The sequence below is a fragment of the Rissa tridactyla genome, chromosome 3 (assembly GCF_028500815.1).
Source record: "Rissa tridactyla isolate bRisTri1 chromosome 3, bRisTri1.patW.cur.20221130, whole genome shotgun sequence".
Taxonomy (NCBI): domain Eukaryota; kingdom Metazoa; phylum Chordata; class Aves; order Charadriiformes; family Laridae; genus Rissa; species Rissa tridactyla.
In genome coordinates this window covers 99,835,791-99,856,038 of record NC_071468.1, presented here as the reverse complement: position 1 = coordinate 99,856,038, position 20,248 = coordinate 99,835,791, and the positions used below count along the sequence as shown (strand labels likewise).

The 20,248-nt window shown below is 41.4% G+C and overlaps 1 protein-coding gene across 29 annotated transcripts in view; it reads right to left on the bottom strand.

The window, feature by feature from the left end:
- Positions 1 to 8,987: 8,987 nt before the first annotated feature.
- DST (dystonin) overlaps positions 8,988 to 20,248 on the bottom strand; it is a 310,022-nt gene continuing 298,761 nt past the window's right edge. For 18 of the 29 annotated variants that reach the window (XM_054197080.1, XM_054197083.1, XM_054197085.1 and 15 more), the window contains 6 exons: positions 18,368 to 18,485; positions 15,937 to 16,005; positions 14,971 to 15,170; positions 14,362 to 14,472; positions 11,480 to 11,603; positions 8,988 to 10,053 (listed from right to left, as the gene is read on the bottom strand). In XM_054197080.1, the coding sequence (XP_054053055.1) occupies positions 9,788 to 10,053; positions 11,480 to 11,603; positions 14,362 to 14,472; positions 14,971 to 15,170; positions 15,937 to 16,005; positions 18,368 to 18,485 (888 nt within the window). In that variant the 3' untranslated portion in view covers positions 8,988 to 9,787. The remainder of the gene's footprint in view (positions 10,054 to 11,479; positions 11,604 to 14,361; positions 14,473 to 14,970; positions 15,171 to 15,936; positions 16,006 to 18,367; positions 18,486 to 20,248) is intronic. The other 11 variants (XM_054197084.1, XM_054197107.1, XM_054197108.1 and 8 more) reach the window with 2 other exon arrangements.

Sequence of the window (20,248 nt, the reverse complement as noted above, 5' to 3'; positions counted from 1 at the left end):
TAGCTATTGCAAGATACGACATTAAATCTGAGACTCCTTGTTTTCTTTTGGCTGCTCTTCCCTCCTGAAAGACTAACTGAGGAAAAACCCTGACAGAAAACACAACTAAACACCAATTTAAAAAATATATAAACTTAACTTGATTATTGGCCATCTTGATCAAGTCAATCCCAAACTCAGCCCCCCACCTACTCAAATGCTTAGAGCCAGGAAAACATCTTTGTGCTACAGGACTTGCTGCTCACGTTTTAATTGGCAAGTTCTGTCAGTAATTTCTACTTGAATTGCACTCTTATTTCACACTTTAATTAGGAAGTATGCTTTAATATGCCTTTTCTTTGTTGTGCATTGCAGTGGCATTTTATCAACGTGATATTGCATCCTTGGACAGGATAGGAAATAGGACAAAACCTTTTGTCTACAGGCACATGGATTTCAGCCTTATTTCTGCTGTTCTAAGAGGTATGAATAAATTATGCTATAATTTTCTCTGACATGCATTGTTCACTAGATCTCTCCAGCGATAGACACAGCTGGTGCTCCAGTCTGAGACTACACATGCGAGTTTACACAGTACAATTTACAGCAAAAATGTTTCCTTGCAAGTTAATATCACAACAACAAAATGATGTCCTCTCTTCGATTTTAATCCAACTGATTTTATCTCTAAACTCTACCTTCCAAACCACATGTACACCCTTGCGTTGGACTGTAAATGACCTCAGTCTGGTACGCTCACACACAAGCACTCAGTCGCAAGAAGTCACTGCCAACACCCAAAACAGAACTCTCCAAATCATCACTAGGTGTTAACGCAGCTGCCTAAAATATTGCCCATCCAACAGGTGTTCCTAAATGTTTTCAGTACTTTAACAATCATACCCTACATAATTATTGCACACTTATGTATTTTTTCAGACTTTTTTAATGGTTGAATGACATCACCGTGCCTGAACTTAAACTCCCTCAACATCATTTGAGTACTCAGTTGAAAATATTTGCTTTTATTTATGTAGAGTTGGAGACCACGTCTTATACCCTAGAGTTTAATAACATTGCATTCAGGGCCAGAGTCTGACTACTAATATATAAAGACATAATATGAAAAGACATTCCTGTATATAGCAGGTCATATGCCTAAAACAAGGAAAAGATTCCTTAATCTCTGCCATTTTGATTGAAAAACTCAACTCCAGCTGATAATCCCCATTTTGACTTTGCATTGCTATTCAGGAAATTCCTGACTAATTGTCTACTTCTACTAGTCTTTCACTAGACGAGAATAACATAAACCAGAATAAAGCAAAGGAATGCTTCTGCATTATCTACCTGTCTTTTCTGCCACAACTAGATTAACTCAAATCATGGTTAATAAGAACTACAGGAGACAGTTCTGCCCCTTCCAACACAATGGCATTTTCTACAAAAAGAGAAATTTTCATCTTTTTCAAAGACAGGTTTTAGAGGCATTAATCCTAAATTTTAGCCATATTCTAAGAAAAAAGGAAAAACTTACTACCTTCCTTTAGGAGAAGAAATGAACACATCTTCAACAGTCCTTCCAACACAAAAATCATGGAGCTTTGTGAATAAAGAAACATGATCAAACTGGAAATCTCCACCCCACACAAAGTCCTGCCCTTGAGGGAAGGTTAGAAAAGAACAAAGGGTATCTTACAGGTGTGAGTCCCACTACTCAGTTACTCCTACGAGGTCCTCGTGTGCTGCAGCAAGTAGCATAAATCCTGGTCCACCTCCATGGACCAGCAGGACACACAAGGTGATGGCATGGTCCCACTTTCACCTCCCGTGCAAGTACATGGAGCTACGGATTAAATACACCGTTACACGTGTGCACATTCAGAAAAGGGAATGAGGCTTCCCAAATTCCCACCTGCCACACTCTTCCAGAAAGCCCCTGTGGAGGACATGGAGAAAGGGTGCTCAGACTCCAGCCAAAGAGGAGACATGAGAGCAGCTAACAGGCGATGTTATTGATGCCCATTCCTGACTAAAAGCGAAGAGCTATTCACTTGCAGACTTTGGAAATAACTGGGGCAATTCTTGCTCTCTACATCTCCATCACTTCGTGATACAGCAACCAACTGAAAGAAGCAGCCAGCCCTGAGCCTGATGAAGCCACCTGGCACTAGACAGAGGACAGGTCCAACATGTGCAGAACCTTCCCAGCCCCAGCATGGTCTGGCCAGGGGAAAGTCCTCTCGCTACAGGTGGTGAGTGAGCCCAGCTATCGCAGAAGTCTTGTTCTCATGAACCTGGGCCACCAAGCGGCTGCCTGCCACCCACCCCAGCCATCAGCTCTGCCCACAGACCGGCTGCTGCCGTGTTTTGTTACTCTGCCGCTGAGAGGGCAGTTTCCCCCTGTGCTGACCTCCAGGCATTGTTCCTGAGATGGGGACAGAGGGTGGTGGCAGTAGCCTAATGCCCCTGTAGCCACTACGGCCTCAGGGAGGACTCGGGCTGGCACTGACCAGGGTTTGCCCTGGCTGAGATCATGGCAACAGTTTTGGATAGTCACACACACATCCCTGGAAACAGAGTAGGAGCTCGGAGAGGAGGAGCAGCTCTCTCGCATGTAAAGCTTTAAAGCTACCAAATACTAAGCACTCACTCGGGAGCTGATGTTTCCATCAATAATTAAGAAGAGCTTTTCCATTAGCAAAATCTATATTAAAATTCTTTTGCATCGTTAAGAACAAAATCCTCCTCAAAAATCTGGAAAGATTTAATAAGTCCTCATAAACTGGGAAAAAAAGAGTGGGGAAAAAACCCCCTGAAGCGTGTGGGGGTAACAGAGTGACAATTATTTCTTCACTATTTCATCTCCCAGGTAAACAGAGCGTGTGTATTAAAAAAAAAGAAATCCCATGGAGAAGACTGTGTTGGCTAAGTGACCACATCAGCGGACTTAACGAAGATTTTCCAGCGCCTCAAAATGCTGTGGTCAGGCTAACGATATTCCCGAACGTCGGCAGAAATTACGAGCCGTCACCCCCCGGCAGCCCGTTCGCTGCCAGGCCTCCTGGGCGAGGAGGAGGGGGCTGTGCCTGCGCGGGGACCATCACCCCCATCACCCTGCGGTTCGTGGCGCTGGGCGGTTCAGCCCGCGCTGAGGAGCCGGGGACGGGCGGCTCTCGCAGCCTCCTCGCCATCTGGCCGCGGGAAGCGTCGCTTCAGGTTTTGCTAGAGAGCCGCGTGCACGGGCTGGGGAATTCAGCGGGCTCATTTTCCTAGGAAACGCCACAGAGCTGCTCTTCAGCTCACAGGAACAACCACACCAAGAATTTGCAAATACACTCTGCGAAGAAAAAACAATAGCAATGAGTGGAAGCAGCATTCACTACTAGCATTTTGCCTTTTGAGAAAAGTGTTCGGCTCGCCTAATTTACTTGTGGTTTGTGTACTGCACCTCATTGTATTTTTACAGAATAAATCAAATTTGCTTTAAAATGAATGGCTACGTTTTGCCCTTGAGTTCCAATATAATAAACTGTGCTCCAGATCAATTTCTGGCTGAATGGAGAGCTATTCAAAGAAATAGTTTTCAGTAAATATTCATCGCACCCAGAACTTAACACTTATTTAATTGTTTTTATTTTTCTTCATTCCAGAAGGAGGTATTTAAGCACGGCCACACGCGATCGTGCTTATTTAGAATGCAGATAGATAGAAAAAAAACCCCAAAGCAACCACACCAAAGTGACAAGTAGCTCATATCTTTTGGGAAAACCCCTTTCTGTTATCTCCCTCTGATCCACAGGACACTTGAAGGGAAACGCATCGATGCGCTCTCATTTTCAATGACTGAAGTTTTTAAACGGTTTGGGTCTTGAGGACGTGCATGGCCGGCCAGGGTGTCCCGTGAAAGATGCGTTCATTTACGCTGATGCCAGTGGATCCCAGTAGGATGAATGACTGGAGAACCCACAGGAAACAGGATTTGCAGGTGCCGTGCAGAGGTAGACGTGACTGGGAGCCACACAGAGGGGAACACACTTGCTCACACCTGGGTTTGCTGCTGAAGGATGCCAGGAATGCTCGAAAGTTCCTAAAGTCTTTGAGAGCAATAATGCGACTGCATTGTCCACCTACCTTACATGGTTTGCATTTCCTGAACGTGGCTAGAAATGGTGCTAAATTATATGATGGTCCGCGCTTTGCATACCCCTAAAATACATTTATTGCACCAAAAGGGTGTGTAAGTGATAAAAGCCAGCAGCAGCAGCAGAACTTCCAAATCATTAATGAAAATCCCATCCCATGTTACTCTTAGCTAGAAATAAACTCATTAATTTGGGGTGGGATTCGTTTGACTTGAATTAGCCATGTAAAGGTTAGTTGGCTAGGGCTGCGCTAGTCACTGCGGGATCCTCAGCGTCAGTGGAAAGCAATGCACACCTCCCAGGAGGCGCGATGAATCACAGAAACGCAGTGATGCTTTTTTCCAGAGCACCCTTCCAACAACGTGCACTTCAGGAACCTCCGAGCCAGCGCCTGCAGCTTTGTGTTAAAACCTGTCAAGGGCTCCACGGCAGACCTCTTCCTTGTGCTAAAACTGACCACCTTCTCCTGCACTGTCCTTCCTAGCTTTTAATGTGCTATTTAACCTTATGAAGACCACTCTTTTGATCCTGGAAGTGCTTACTTCTTTAAGAATTTGTGGCGAGAGACCTTGCTGAATTTTTTTGGAAAGCCATGTGGTCTATCTCAACCTTTGTCCACAGTAACTGATCCTTTCAAGGGCTTCCAGGCAGCTTGTCAGGTGTGACTTCCCTCCAGAAGCTAAGCCAACTCTTCCTTAGTGTATTTATTCAGGTTTCCACTAATATATCATTTATTATTGCTTCTATCATTTTTTCAAGTCCAAACTGACGAGCAGTTTCTCAGAGCTTACCAGTGCCTTTTAAGAAAAAGCTTGCATATATGTTTGACACTTTTCTATCCGCTTGTGTTCACGTGAGATGAGAGGACTCCAGGTGGCAGCTCAGCTGCTTCACCCTTCAGTTCCTGTAGCAGCCTTTGGTGAACATTCCCTCCTCCCAGTTACTTTGTTTGGATGATTTGGTCTCTAAAACTCCAAATCAGCGTTGCTAGAAGTGAAGCTATACCTCCTCTCCTGATCAGCAAACGTGGGCTTGCTCAATATTTGCAGTATTTACAAGCCTATTTTGTTCATCCTCATTTTGAACTGACTTGTTTCCCGTCTTATACTTTGATTGCAGGCTTTTAAATGGAGAGGTACTTCTTTATCATATGAGCTCATCACCTTCAAAAATAACCCAGACAGTGCAAACTCTTCCATAGGTCCTTAGGTCCCTGTTATTCTGCCAATAAAAGAGGACGTGGAAGAGCTGTGATCAAGCCCCAAAAAGAAGAAAAAAAAATTAATGGCGTTAGATATTTTTCTAAATCCTGGAAGGACCATCGTGACCCCCCAAAAAGCTCCAAGTCAGCTTTTCCTGTCAGGCCAGAGCTATCATCACGCTGGCTGCCTCCTCCCGGAGGAACAAAAACCACTGTAGATGTTGACAGGGCCTGATTTATGGTTTGGGATCTTACTCATGTTCAATCACCCGAGTGCTAAGAACACAGCTATTAACTTTCTCGTACGTACTCACCCCGGATGCCAGCTACGTTACGCAATTCACCTTCGTCACTCTTTCCTTCAACCTTCAAAAACAGAAACGCAGTTTGAGCACCCCGAGCTGCAATTCGGACTATTGGAACAATTTCTGTTCAGAAGAACAACTTAATTATGAAATGACAACCCCCAAGACTCTTTCAGCTTTGGGTCAGATACCATTTCATTTGCAACAGCCAAACACTGCACAAGCCTTAACAGAAGGACTTCAATCTGCATGAAAAATACCTCAAAAACATCAGCCACCAAGCATTTTCATTCAAGTTATGTAAAATTTAAGCTGCTGTCTCATCCGATATTTCTGAAGATATCCCTTTTCCTCTGCAATACTCCCCTTTTTAGCAAATAAACCTTTTTTCTACAGAGATGGGTAGCTTACCCGCATTTAACCTGACAACACTCGTGAAAAACAAGAAAGCAACCAAGTCGACCATCTCTCCTACCTCCACATCTGCAAACAGGTTATTCAAATTCAGCAGAAAGAACAATTTTGTTTAGGAAAGCACCTTTTCTTTGTTCTACAAAATTCCACCCACCTTACACGAAGACAGAAACCTCTTAACATCACCACTCCCTACCACGGCCCATAGTTAGAGCAAACATCTGGCTAAACACCACCAGCCTAGGATAAGCTCAGGTGCTACCGACCAGCCCAAGACCTGGAAACACCTGGCAGCTGTTAGGGCAGCTGTACTGAGATGCAGCAAACCAGGTTGTGCTTATTTTCCATCCCCGTGGTTATTTACAGATGTTATGGCTTGAGAAAACCCATAACAATTTATTGTTGTTTAGACAATTATTCTACCACCCGACGACCCCTCTCCACCCGGGAAGGGGAATTGGGAAAAGCAAGGAAACGTGAGGGTTGCAATATAAATAGATTTAATAGGATAAGACTACATAATTAACAATAATAATAAAGAACCAGTATTGATCCCGATACTAATATAAGATATACCAGAACTGTACTCAGACCATTCTATCAGTAGGAAGCTGTGTGCTCCCAGCAGGAGACAGCAAATGTCGGCCACTGCGAGTGCAACAGCTTCGGGAGGAATGGAAGGGCTCAGGGGTTGGCACCGGGGCAAGGAGTTCTCTGGACCACCACCATCAAGGGAGAGACAGAACTACACCGCAAACTTTCTAGTTTATATTGAATGTGATGTTCACGGTATGAAACAATCCTGTTGACCAGCCTGGGCCAAGTGCCCAGGCCTCGATCCTTCTCATCCCTGCACCTGGCAAGGCTTGAAAACACCGAGACCTTGAATCCCTCATAGCCTAGCTGGCTGTAAAGTAAATATTTTCATGAATTCAGACACTAGAGTCTTCTAAAAGTGCAGTTTTCCCCAGCATTAGAAGAGAAGTTAGCCCTGTGTCGGTCAACCCAGGACAACAGAACATTATTACAGCAAGTGCTCACCAACGTGTCCTCTTGCCACATGCCGTGACCAACACACATAAGCACTGTGGCCCCTCTCACATGCAAGCTGTGGGGTGTAGATGGTCTTGCCGGTGCTACGGCAGACAGCGACACAGGCAGCTACAGGTTCAAACGTCGCCGCCACCTATAGTACGTTATAGCTGCTTGCATCAGAGTTTATTTTTATGAAATGCATTAATTTTTAAATTAAAATTGCATATAACCTCATCTCTACGCTTTTGTGAAGAGATGTGCCACAGGCAAAGCCTGAATTATTGTCATTTATTATATTGGCATGTGAGTGAGAGGCTCACAAAATCCCTAAACTGAACAAGCCGAGGATGAAGCCGCAAGGCACCACTGGCTTTCCTAATGCTGCATTTTTTTACTTACAGGTTTCATCTGCAGGTTTCAAAAAATTCTGTGGATGCTTTCCCATTTCGAAGGCGGTAAAACAGAAATGCAGAAAGCTGAAAATGAACGAGAGTTAAAGGAGCCTAGAACTGAGCCAGCTTTTCCAAATGCTAAATATACGTTATTCACTGAACAATACGGTTCTCACAGCCATAGGCTTTCCAACCCTTCTTCCCATCACCTCTGCTCCTTTGCTGCACAGGAGAATCCCAGAATATCCAGGTGTAAGAGCCCAGGCCACACTAAAAGGTTGACTCTACTTATGGTCATCCAGCAGGCTGGGTGAATTCAGGATGAACTCCTGTTGGTAGGAGGGGGATAAAAAAAAGGGAGAAAGTGCATCTTCAATGGTGGAAGTTATGTGAAAACTCACACGACTGAACAAGGTGGGGAGCTGGTTATGGGGCTGATCCTTCCTCTCTCATTTATGCTGGTACCAAAGAATAAATCCTTTTGAATTACAGGAGGATGAAAACCGAACACCACCTCTTTCTTTACAAAAAATAGTTCAATAAAACTGAGCTACGTGTCACTTGCTGGTAAGTCCACAACATGCCTTCTTCATCGAATTCTGCAGATTTATCCTTGTGTCAGAGAAGTGTAGGACTGGTTACTGTCTGCTGTCTGCAGACACTCAGACTCTGTGCTGGAGAAAATCCTGACATGAGTGGGTTTTGATTAATTTAATTGTCTTTTGAGTATTGTTTTTCTGTTTCTTATAAACTGACTGTGTGAGTCAACTTGTGAGTCTGCAGGAAGCTCTTGTGACAACTCAGAAAACATCGTCTTGGTAATGCTGCCAGTAAGCGCTAGCAGAGAACACAGATACCACCATTAACTGCGTGTAATCAACTCAGCTTCTGCTTCATTTTCAGCATGCTAAGGGACAAACCATAAACCACGGTGCCCCTAAAACTCCTCTGCTAAAGGTGCAGCATTTTTTGGTATATGAACTGGTCGTGTCTCAGGTTTAGACTATTTTGTCTGCCACACTGGCCGAATTCTACTTGAGTCTTTCTGATATTATCAAAGAGCATTTTAAATTTCTAGGGATTCTGTCACTCCCAAATACAGCATCTACGCAGCCATTCTACAGTACTCCCACAGGAAGCTGCATCCTTTTCCCACCACAAATTAACTATTATTAATGCTTTCAAGGAATCCATGAATGGCAAAAATATTTCACTAACAAAAAGAGGAACTGAATTACTCTTTATGCCTTTCATACGTGGTATACAAATGTCCCAGTTTAATATGGAGAAAATAATTGTCGACACACAATAATTACATATAATTTCATAAATGACATATGTGCAATTTACTGTTTTATTAAACAAATACAGTAGCTACCCAAAATTTGATTGCTGATAATGGGAAATTAAATTAAAGCCTATGTTACTATGGTAATATTGGTCATCTGAAATTATATATGCCCTAAAACATAACGCAGAAAAGTATCTTCCTGTGAAATAAGAAATACAATAGAAATAAAGTTAAGGGACATGTTTATTTCGGAGCTTTCTGCAAGCAAAATTGCTTTGATACAAAATGAGTTCGATGTTACAGTGCTACCATCCACTCAAGCAAAAGAAAACCTCACATTTACATGAATGCACTTTATATATTGACATTCTTACAGAATAATAGTTCAGATATCCAGAATGTGTCTGGCCTCATTGAAAGCAATGGCACAGAAATGCTGCAAGGTATCGGAGTATCATAGTACTGGCGAGTGCTTAATTAACTCTGTGAGTTCTCTGAGAGATGCTGTATAAATAAGGGTACTGTGAATGTGGGTTTATATTCCTTAGTAGTTCTGACGTACATCCTTTAGTGTTTGTTTAGTTAGCTCAAAATGTGGAATTGTGTCTTTTGGCTTTTTAGTATTCTCTTTTTCTTTTTTTAAAGAAAAAATCATGAGGTATCCTTTACTGTTAGCTAATGTCATAGTGATAGGCCTATTTTATTCAGGTTGCAGAGACTTACTGTACATTCAGTACACTGTACATTCGGCAATTATTTTTAGTGTACTTTCTACACGTTACTGTGTACAACTGTTAGTTTACATTAAAACTCTTCCCCCTTCTCACAGGATATGGCATAAACAAAAACAAATCTGACAAAAATTATACACATAAAATAAGACGACAAATACACAAATAAGGCCATCTGCAGAATTAAAAATCCACCTCTTGCAATATTTCACAATAATTTCTATATAATATTTTACATCTTATGAACTTAAATACTTAATGCAAAAGGAAAAGATCTTTACGGAGCCAATCCTATTATCTCTTTAAGGATTTGTCCAATTTGCTGGCTAGGGGCCTTCTCTGGGGAGTTGGAATTTTCGAAGGCTTAGCTGATCCTGGCCGAGAACCTGCTCGGGGTGTCGGTCTGCTTGTAGCAGGAACAGTCTCTGACACATCTGAGCATACAGACTGGATTTCTGAAATGTCAAAGTCAGATGCGTCACTGCCTCGGCGGCTACTCGACCTGCTGCCAGCCTTGCTTCCTGCTCGGCTTCCAGGTCTGCTTGGAGTTTTTCTGGTTTCTAGAAAGACAAAAGATATCCATCAGTATTAGAGGTAAGGATGGAAAAGGTACGCAGGTCTTTCCTAGGTTTTTGGCAACTTCAAAAATTCCTCATTGCACCAACCTCTGGGAAGGCAAGCTAGACGATGATCAAAGTTCATCCGGATATTAAACAAGAGCATAAAACAATGCCGTATCTCCCACGAAAGAGCAGGAAATGTGAGATCAAATGCAGAGATGTAGTTAGTCACTAGCACATCTCATTAAAAATGTATTACCCTGGCAACTTTTCTTGACTTGCTAGACGTGCACTGTTCATTCACTTAACAGCCAGATCCTTTCTTTCTCTTTCCCCTGACATTTTCTCAATTATTAATTGAAAGAATTCAGGATCTGGCCACTTCATGCATTCTGGATTCCCCAAGATATGTACCTTGGAGATGCAAATGAATATTCCAATTTTTAACTGTGTACCCCTTTTTTAAAAAAAAATCAAAACCATACAGTTGAAAGCTGCAAGTAAACAAGGGCAGAGCAAACATTCTCCTAAACAAAGGGCTGAGTAAATGAGCTCCAGCAAGCCTGCTAAAGTAAAAGCCTGCCCAGACAACATGCCACGAAGAAAAAAACCGCAACAAAGAATCTTAACAGAAAAACATTAATGTTGCTTTTCATAATTTTCCAATTACTTATTGAATCTTTTTGATCTTGACAAATCTTGTTTCCTGTACGCGTGAAGAACACCAAGTTGAAACTTAAATCTCAGGTGGTTCATTTTTCTAATCACCTATAACTTAAGAGACATCTACTCTTTGAACAGGACTTTCCAGAACGGCTCAGTGTGCTCTGCAGAGCTTAAGGTGTGAGGGAAGGCTTAAGGTGTGAGCCAGTAGGGCTATCTTCTATTCTAACCATCTAGCCCTCTCCCTTACACAGAGCTGCTCTGAGGATCCTGGAAGAGCACGACTTCACTGCTTTCTATTTTCATATACTGTTTTAAAAATCTCTCTGGGATATTCCATTAATAAGGTCATCTACAGCTGCTCCCTGCAGTTCTTCTTGCAAAAGAAATGGATAAGTCATGACTAAGTGACCCCTTTGCTCCATCAGAGTTGAACATGACTTGAACACTGAAGAACTGAAGCCTTTCTTTTCAAGTAAATGCTTCTTCCCTAGTTCCTTAGGCAGACACATTGGAGTTACCACTGTCAAGGCTGCAGTCATGAATTTGCACAACCAGAGATGAACATACCTGCTGTGCAACCATGCGAACGGAGGACCATTACCCTGATTATGTGCACCCTTGGCAATACTAATATGGAGACAGTAGGACTTTCACTCCTTCCCACTCTTCTGACATCTCCCTCGCACGCTAATGTGACCTTAAGTGTTCAGGTGGAAAACAAAGCAAGAGGTAGATCAAGCTCTGAAGTGCAGACACTCACCTGCAAACTGAGCTCTAACCCTGGTAGCTGCTGTTGTCAAGATGCCGCTGTCCTCTCCAGAGTGGAATCCTTTCCCTGATAGATATCCTGGCAGTCGAAGTTTGCTTCCTTGAATTGGTGTTCCCTACGCAGGGGGGAAAAGAAAAAAAAAAAAAGAAAAAAGGAAAAAAGAAAAAAGTTTTTTCCCAATTGTCACTACTGCAGATAAGGTCTGGCTCTAGGTAACACATAGCTTAGAATACAATTATCGTAACAACATTCACTGGGAATCTGAAATACTGGTCTGAGCCACTATGGACAATTTTCATGATGTAAAATTTCGAACATAACTTTAGCAGTTAGTATTTGAAGTAGCCCAAATGTAAAACTACAACAACAACAAAATCACTTTAACAGTCTTCTTGACATTAACATTTTAGCATTCTCTGTGTGTATTTCAATGCATATAAAGAAAGAATAATGCTACCTTCTTATAATTAGTTCAAGCACGTAAGATTGGTTGATGGCACATGACAAATGAACAGAGAAGTAGTCGAGGTTTTGATATAGGTGGTGAATACATTTGTTTCAATTTTACAAGTATTTTGATGGTAAAACAAACCTATCAAATTTCAAAACATTTTGCTAGAAAAAAAAGCAGAAAAAAAAGACATAGGAATAATTTTAAAAGTTCTTGTTGTTAATACATTGTCTGAAATTTCTCTACTCCATAGTCTTACCCTGCGGGCTTTCTCATTTCTAAAATAAAACGAGTCTTGATTTACGGTCTGCCCCAAATGGGAAGATTTCTTTCAAAGCCACAAGAATTAAATCCTCAAATCTCAAAATGCATATAACATTCCCAATAGGAGCTGTATGCAAGTAAGAGGAAAACTGCAGTATTCACATTCATTTACTCAACACAAAAATACTCAGTAAATATCCACAAAGAAGAATAAACACTGCAGTGATGAATGCGGCACGTGGAGTGCCTGGATCCCAGCATCCTGTGTTTTGTGCCTTTGATCCCCATACAGTGGGGTGGGGCAGAATTCGACATGGAAAACCAAGATCCAGGGGAGTGTGTTGGGAGCTGCCTAGAGCTAAGCACTGAGCGGAGGCCTGGCAGGAGCCCGCCTGGCAGCTGCTAGCTCGGACCACTGGCACATCTGAACAAAAGAACATTGAGATGCCAAAGAGCAGACAATCTGCTGGCTCTGACAGGGATTGGCACGCTGTGAAACTCTTTTTAAAGCCAAATACAAGTGCTTAACAACCAGCCAGCCACACCTTGGAAATCTCTGCCATACAGAGGCAGCTTGGGAAGACAAGGGGAAAGGGAACACTCTTCCTTACCCCCGCTGAGTTGGCTGCACTTTGGGCAAGGCACTGGGATAGAATCACTGGTGCAAGAAGAAAAAGAGAGCAAGCTTGTTCTTCATTTAAGCCCTAAACCCAAATGCAATCTACATATAAAATACAGAACTGCTCTCTTGGGCAGAAAATGATGTAGAATGCCTTCAGAAATTCACTGCAACCTTCCCCACCCCAATCGTTCCATTTATAATCTTAAACCGTGGCAGCTTACATAAAAGAAACTCACTGAAACTACTGGCAGTTGTAAGAGCAGGTGAGAAATACAGCACCCTCATTTGAAATCAATGCCAACTGCTTTCACCTCATTGTAATTCAATGCAAACACCACCTTTCCATGCCATATAAACTCCTTAAAGTACCATCAATTAATCTTACAGTTACCAGCTAAGAGACGAAAGAAAATACAGGAATATATTAGAAACTGACAACTGACTCAACTTTGTGCTATTGTTAATCATTCTAAGCAACAGCGCCGCGTGTTTGAAGTGCTGTATACACATGCCTGCAGCGTGCAGAAGTAACGCACCCACTCGCACAGAAGGAGGGAGCGAAAAGTTCATTGTGCGTCTTAGAGCAAAGCCACGCTGAGGTCAAGCAAACTTAGCACTGGAAGGTGTCACATGAACGGCAAAAGGCATCAAAGCGCAGGTATGCGAGAAGCAGATACAGAGGTGATGGTGGCAGAGGCTTCCCCTCACCGAGCCCTCCGTCCAGCCCAGGGCAAGAGTAACTCTTACAAGTGACAAGTCAGTTCGCAGCCTGATCCAGCTGCAAATTTTTCACTGACTGCAATGACATTAGAGGAGACACTATGGGCCCAAGCCCATTCAAATTTTGGTCATACAGCTTGATTGCCAGCAAAATCCTAATTGCTATACTAGCAGTTTCTATGTAAGTCATGGGCTGGAAATAAGACCAACACTCGTTTCCTGTTAAGTCATCAAATAGCTATCTTATTAGAGCAACGATCGGTCGCTACCACCCCTAAACGAAACTTTCAGTTGTTGGAAAGATTTCTGTATCGCAGTCAGTCTTTTGTGCCACCTTCTTCACAGTGATTGGGTATTTCTATATTTAGGGGTTTTGCACTGGAGATCATAAGTTATAAATCTCCTTCCTGCAGTTCATGAATATTACAGTACATTATAAACGCAAAGCAAACAATTTTAGGAAAGAAACCTGCAAAGCATATAAACTGCTTTATTAAAAAGTACTTTTCCACATTTGCTCATCCAGTTCATTGCACACTGTTATGATTTATTAACCATTTGCACTTTAAACATAAGTTCATTGAGCCTGTTTTCCTAAAAGTCAAAAACCATAACAAACAGAACATAAAAAAAAGATTTTCGGCGGACAAAAAAAAAAAGGAAAGAAGTCATTTGACAAAGGTCTAAAATAAAGACAATGCATTAATACGCAAAGGATGTTGCAGCTCCGAAGCACTGTAACTCTAGTGGCTGTTAGTGAAGTGACAGTTTTAGTGAAGGAAGGTCATGAGACTAGAATCTCTGTCCTTACTGTACCTCTGCAGATGACCCTTGATAGTCTGAGGATTCTGGTGGCTTAGAAGGAGTTGACGTTTTGCTGTTTGTCAACCATGGTTTACCATAGTTGCGTGTTAAATGATGGGGTGTCTGTATGAAACAATGGTAAATCAAAATATGAAGGACAGTAGATGGAAAACAATGTCATGGAGAAGGATACCCAGGCTTTCACAAGGCGATCAAATCTCATAGTAGAAACAAAAACTAAGCAGAAAGAGTTGATGACAAATGTTCTGGAATGAAGAGATGACAGAGCTTATTTTTTAAATGAAATTGCTCTTTCAGAGCAATTCCCAAATTGTCAGCTAGTTCATGCGGCACCTCTTTCAGAGCACTTCCCAAATTGTCAGCTAGTTCATGCGGCACCTTAAATGTAAAGAATTCTGCTATTCCCGTGTTGAAAACAAACAGTAGAGGAAATACACTGAAGAGACTCCTCAGATTCTCCCTAGACTATGAAATAAAATCAAGAGACTTCTTCCCTATCAGCTAGGGAAAGCACCAATATTGCTGGAGAAAGGAAAAAAAACCCAAACCCAATCTATACTCCATTTGTTAACCAGTGCAGTCTTGTACATTTCTCCTTACCTTTGGTGTACTTGCAGCAACTGCTTGTGGGGCAGCTGCCTGGCCAGCTTGACTTGACAGGGAAGTAGATCTGTTGGGAGAAGCACCCCTTGAAGAGGGTCGGGATCTACGGCCCCGTGGTCGGAAGGCTGCCATGCTTTGACTGGCACCATCTGCTAAAACAAACTTTTCCCGCAGCTCCACATTTGTCCTCCCTTTAGCTGCAGCAAAGAAAGGTGTTCATTTAGTCAGCTATGAAAATTGTCACGAGGCTGTTTATTGTCATTTTTGCCATGCCAACTCCAACATATTTTAACAATAAATAAAATGCATTACAGTGTAATGCATTTATTTTGGACACAGAAGAGTTATGTGCAGAACTCGCTTATTCTAATACTTTATGCCAGCAGGAATGAACCACTGTCAAAGGAAGTCAGCGTGATAATGGAATGCTCAACGTGCTAAATCATTGTTAATCAATCAACTGTTAATACATAGACACAACCTGATGAGCAGTGTTGCTAACTCTACAGCTATTCATAATAAATAATACTTGCTTGGATGTTCCAGAAGAAATTGCTAAGTACAAATTACAGGAAAGCAGCAAATATATTTATTCAAAACTATGAAGTTATGTAGTTTGGCAACATGCAATGATGAACATAAAATCCAAACTATAATGAGGTAATTGGTGGCTAAGCACTCACACACACATACAAAGACACATATGAGAGAATGTTCCGCAAGAATAGATGCAAGACATGTTAGCATTTAACTGTGTCAGTGTGAATGACAATTGTTTTTGAAACACTCTCAAAGCGTGTCAAAAAAAATTAGCTTGCAAAGCACCAGCCCATGTAGGAACACATTAAGCTAAATGGGATGGGTGTAGCATATTGTTAAAAGTATATATTTTAATAAAGTGGGAAGAAAATGAAGAGAGAGGAGAAGAGGAGGAGAAGGAGACAAAGAGAGGGGTTTGCCAACCTATAGTAGGCTGAGTGGTAATTGAAGAGTTTGATTCCGAACGTAACATTTTACTCCCGTGATGATGAACTAGAAAAAATGACACAGGACATGGGTCACATTAAAGAAAATCGTTAGCAGGAGAAGAAATTAAGTACAGCAGCTGCATATGCAAGAGACTGAGAGCATCAGGCCAAAAGACAGGACTCAGAGCAAAAGCTGTTTTTAAGTGCTCTGAGGTCTCAAAGGTCTCCTAGGCAAAAAGGAAATAGTGCTTGGATAGACTCAGCTGCAGTCCCAAGTATACTTGTGTAATGCTATTTATCTGCTGACATAAAGAAGTAATATAAGCTAAAATTATTTTAAATAACTGGGTCCAGTACTTTTAAAGCTGTTTACGACAACAGTACTTTGAAACGTGATTTATCTGAGTACATGAGAAACCCTTGGTGGAAATACAGATTTGCTTAAGGAAAAGACTGAACCTGCACCACTGCCATCACTGACTACTCTGCATGACTGACTTCAACAAGACCAGGATTAGGTACCAATGCGCAACGCCCAGTGTCTGTGTGATTTTACAGAGATCGGTATTCCTTTAGACCCACTGTCTTGATTTACTCATCTGCTCATGTATTTCCCATGAAAAAGGGATAAAGTACTACAGAAAATACTGTAGAGACATATAGGATACAAGGCTTATTAAAGAAGAGGGGATAAAGTTCCAAAGGACTCTTAATCTGAGGACAGTAATAAGGAATTCCAATAAATTAATCAGATGGTTATTAAGTATTGTATCTCTCAGTGTCAACCCAAGTAGGAATTGCAACAGTCTATCTGTCAATAGGCTTGAGAAATAGGCTTGTCAAAACACACCAAGTTAACCCTTCGACGAAGTCAGCTATTTTGAGGCACGTTTCATTTTCCACTACCGTGCACTTTTGAGGAACAGAAGCAGAAAGCTGTAAAGTAAGGATGGCTCTGCAGGCATAAATGACTTTCCTATAGTTGCAGGTGCAGAATCAGATGCTAAATTTCAGTTAGACCTGTGGTCCAACACCAATAAAGTAACATTACTGTTACATTTCTTTAGTAAACAATATATTCAATATGTCAGTAAGCAAAAGGACTATTTTTAACACTGGTGAAAAACTCAGAGATATCATCACAAGAGTATAACAGCTCTTTTATGATGCTATGGTAAGAAGTTTTATGGGTACCTTTTAAGCCTGTTGACAAAGGTTTCTAGGCCTTAGTGTCACACTGTTAGCCCTTATGAGGTTTTGTGGTAGCTCCTTTTTGGATTTAACATCCTTGACTTAGCATGACAACTGCTACAAATACAAGCTCTCCACCCTCTCATGGTCTGTACCAAACTGTTTAGAAACCTTGGTCCCAAAGTAGAAGCTGTGTGAGATAGCTGACACCGGGGTAAGATCTACAGGACAGGTGATGTCTGCCTTCACTTGCCTCTCCTGAACTCTGCTGTGCTGTTCTTGCACTATTACAATATTGATTATGATTCTATAGAACTCCTGGGAGGTAAAAATGCAGTAAACTTAATACTGCTAGTTAACAGGACAGAATTACCTAGTTGCAGAGCGTCAGCTCACTCTGAACACAGGCATTATTATACTTTCTGCAGTTTTACTATGCTGGCTATTATTTGACTTGTATCTTTCCTGCTCCCTTCACAAATGGCTTCTTTCCTATCTCCAACTGTTCCTCCAAGAAGGGTGCCAGACAGGGCATTCTTTCCCACTACAGAAGTAGGCTTTCTGACAAACTAAGACGTCATTATGTTGCTGTGTACTGATAAAACAATGCGCTTGATACAAAGCCCTGGAGGGCACGGTCATAGAGCGCTCCCTGCTTCCCCAGAGCACAAAGTCCTCCTGGCCAGAGCATTTCCCACTTGTACGTACAAGGCTCAGGGCTCTGCAAAGTGGTTCTGGGGAGGATGCCAATGAATAGACAGGGCTACACAGGCAGAGCCTGAAAGCCTGGGCGCGGCCACTGGCCAGAGATTTTTTTTTTTGTCTTGCTGTTGTTACTCTTCGATTCAATTGCCTTGTTTTGATTTATTGCCTTAAAACTTCTCTCTTGCCGAGAAGGTTTTATTGGACATTTCTGTGTGCTATTTCTGCCAAGTCATACAAGCAGCTTACACGCCATAAACTCTATCTGGGCTAAGTTCAATTCTTAATTACACCACTCTAACTCTGGAAGAACTGAGCAGAAGACACCACAGTTGTTCTTCAAATCAGTGCAAGCGAACAGGATCTTAACCATGGGATTTAAATTTTACAGAACAGATCACTACATGACATTTAGTGAGATGATGTTTACAGAACTGGCGTTTTATACAATTCAATCTCCATCTTGAGACAACAAACGACAACTATATCCGAATAGTTATCTGCATGTCCATTTTAACAGTGGTGTTACATACCCCTGCAAGGATCATTTTTCACTAAGAACTCATCGAGTGCCATCCAGCCACCTCCAACACGAACCATGACTGTACTTCTTAGGATACGAACAAGGCGCAGTTGCTGAGAGTCACCAAACTGCAAAAAGAATCAAACAAGTGTCTCAGGTTCTCAGTCATTCAGATGCAGTTCAATGCTGATAGGTTAAGAATCAGACACTTCAAAAAGTTTATTTTAATTATTAGTAAATGCTAAAAAATCAGATTTATTTATGCAGATTATTAAAGCTGTTAAGATTTCAAATCAGATGCCGTTGCATTAATCCAGAGAAGATGGCAGGACGGTAAGAAAGAATCTCGGGTTTAATTTTATGCTTGATTCTGAAATGTCTGAGCTCATAAAGGAAGCAAAATTAGTAACACATTATTTAATTGGTTACGATGTGCGTTTGTGCAAATTAATTAAGACCTATTTGCATTATTTCACCACTAAAATCTTAAGAAAACTCTTCTGCAGCAGTCTAGATTTTAATGATATCAGCTGAAAGGAAAGCAGCATCGCTTTAGATGATCAGTATGTGGGCTGGAAAATCAACTGTGCAACGAGTGTTGCACGCTTCTATCAATTGATTCATTTATAGGGATATTTTCAGGTGTAGCATTGACACTGCTCACCTATAGCGAGGCGTGTGTGGAGAAAGGAATATTAAAGAAACAATGAATGATAGATAGCTGTAATTATTTTCCTTTGCTACAAACTGTTTGTCACATCAAGGTTCTTCACAATTCAGATACGCACAAAAACCTGTTTCATACAAATTTTTGTACTAGCCCATTCCTCCTTTGGGCTGATGGCCAGGCCTAACGTGTGCTTTGCTCTTGAAACCTGTATAACAAACTCAGTATGCAGTATCTCCATTCAAATCCGGATCAAAGAAAACATGACCAAAACGTTGACCCCCTTATCTCATGAAAATTAACCAGAAGAATTCAGTACTTTTTAGACAAAGTCACTAAAATATCAATTTTGATAGCAGATCATCAGGCCAAGTGTAAGTGCTTTCACACACAAACATGCGGAGCACTCACTGAAACCAACGGGAGTCAAATACACCTCTTTGGGACAATCTTTGACCCTTGGAGAAGGCTGGCCATAGTTCAACTGTACTACTTGCTCCAGTGAGGGGATGCTTTAAATGCAAACCACACAAACGTGCTCCCTACTTGTTAAATGACTTTAGTTGTTTGGTACTACTTAAGTCAAGAAGAGCGAATAAGTTTAAAGGAATATTACTTTTAGGAACCAAACAAAAGCAAAGCTCGCTGCTTAATTCAATAATAATTTTTTGTTATAAATAAGAACATTCACATGAGCATTAGTTTTAAGGGCTTTTTAATAATGCATTCAATATGTGCTGAACAAAGAACTATTTTACGTATGTACATCAAAGTTAATAAAAGAAATGGCATCCAAATAGATTCTGTTTATTTTCATTGGCTTGTTTCTATAGAGAATTTTTTCTAGAGGTTCTAAAGATACTATCTTTTTTCTTTTCTTTACTTTTTGCCCCATCCCAGCTTAATTCTTCGGCTAGACTCCCTCAGGCAACTATACGAAGGGTCAGACACAGTATCCTTTGGAAACTGCCCACCTAGGCTGTGGTTAATTCAGGCAGTGGGGCTCCTGGAAAATAACACAGGTATCTATCAAGGAATTTTTCCCAATGGTAACTCAGTCCATTTCCTTCTTAAAATAGCCCGGATACCAACTTTCCTTAAACAGTATTTATCGTTGTTTCAAATAATCAGTGGCAAAAACACTGGAATAAAAATGTAAAGGAAGTCTAGTTTAAGCTACAAAAAGGTCTGTTCTTGACAATAGCCATATAACATCACTGTCAC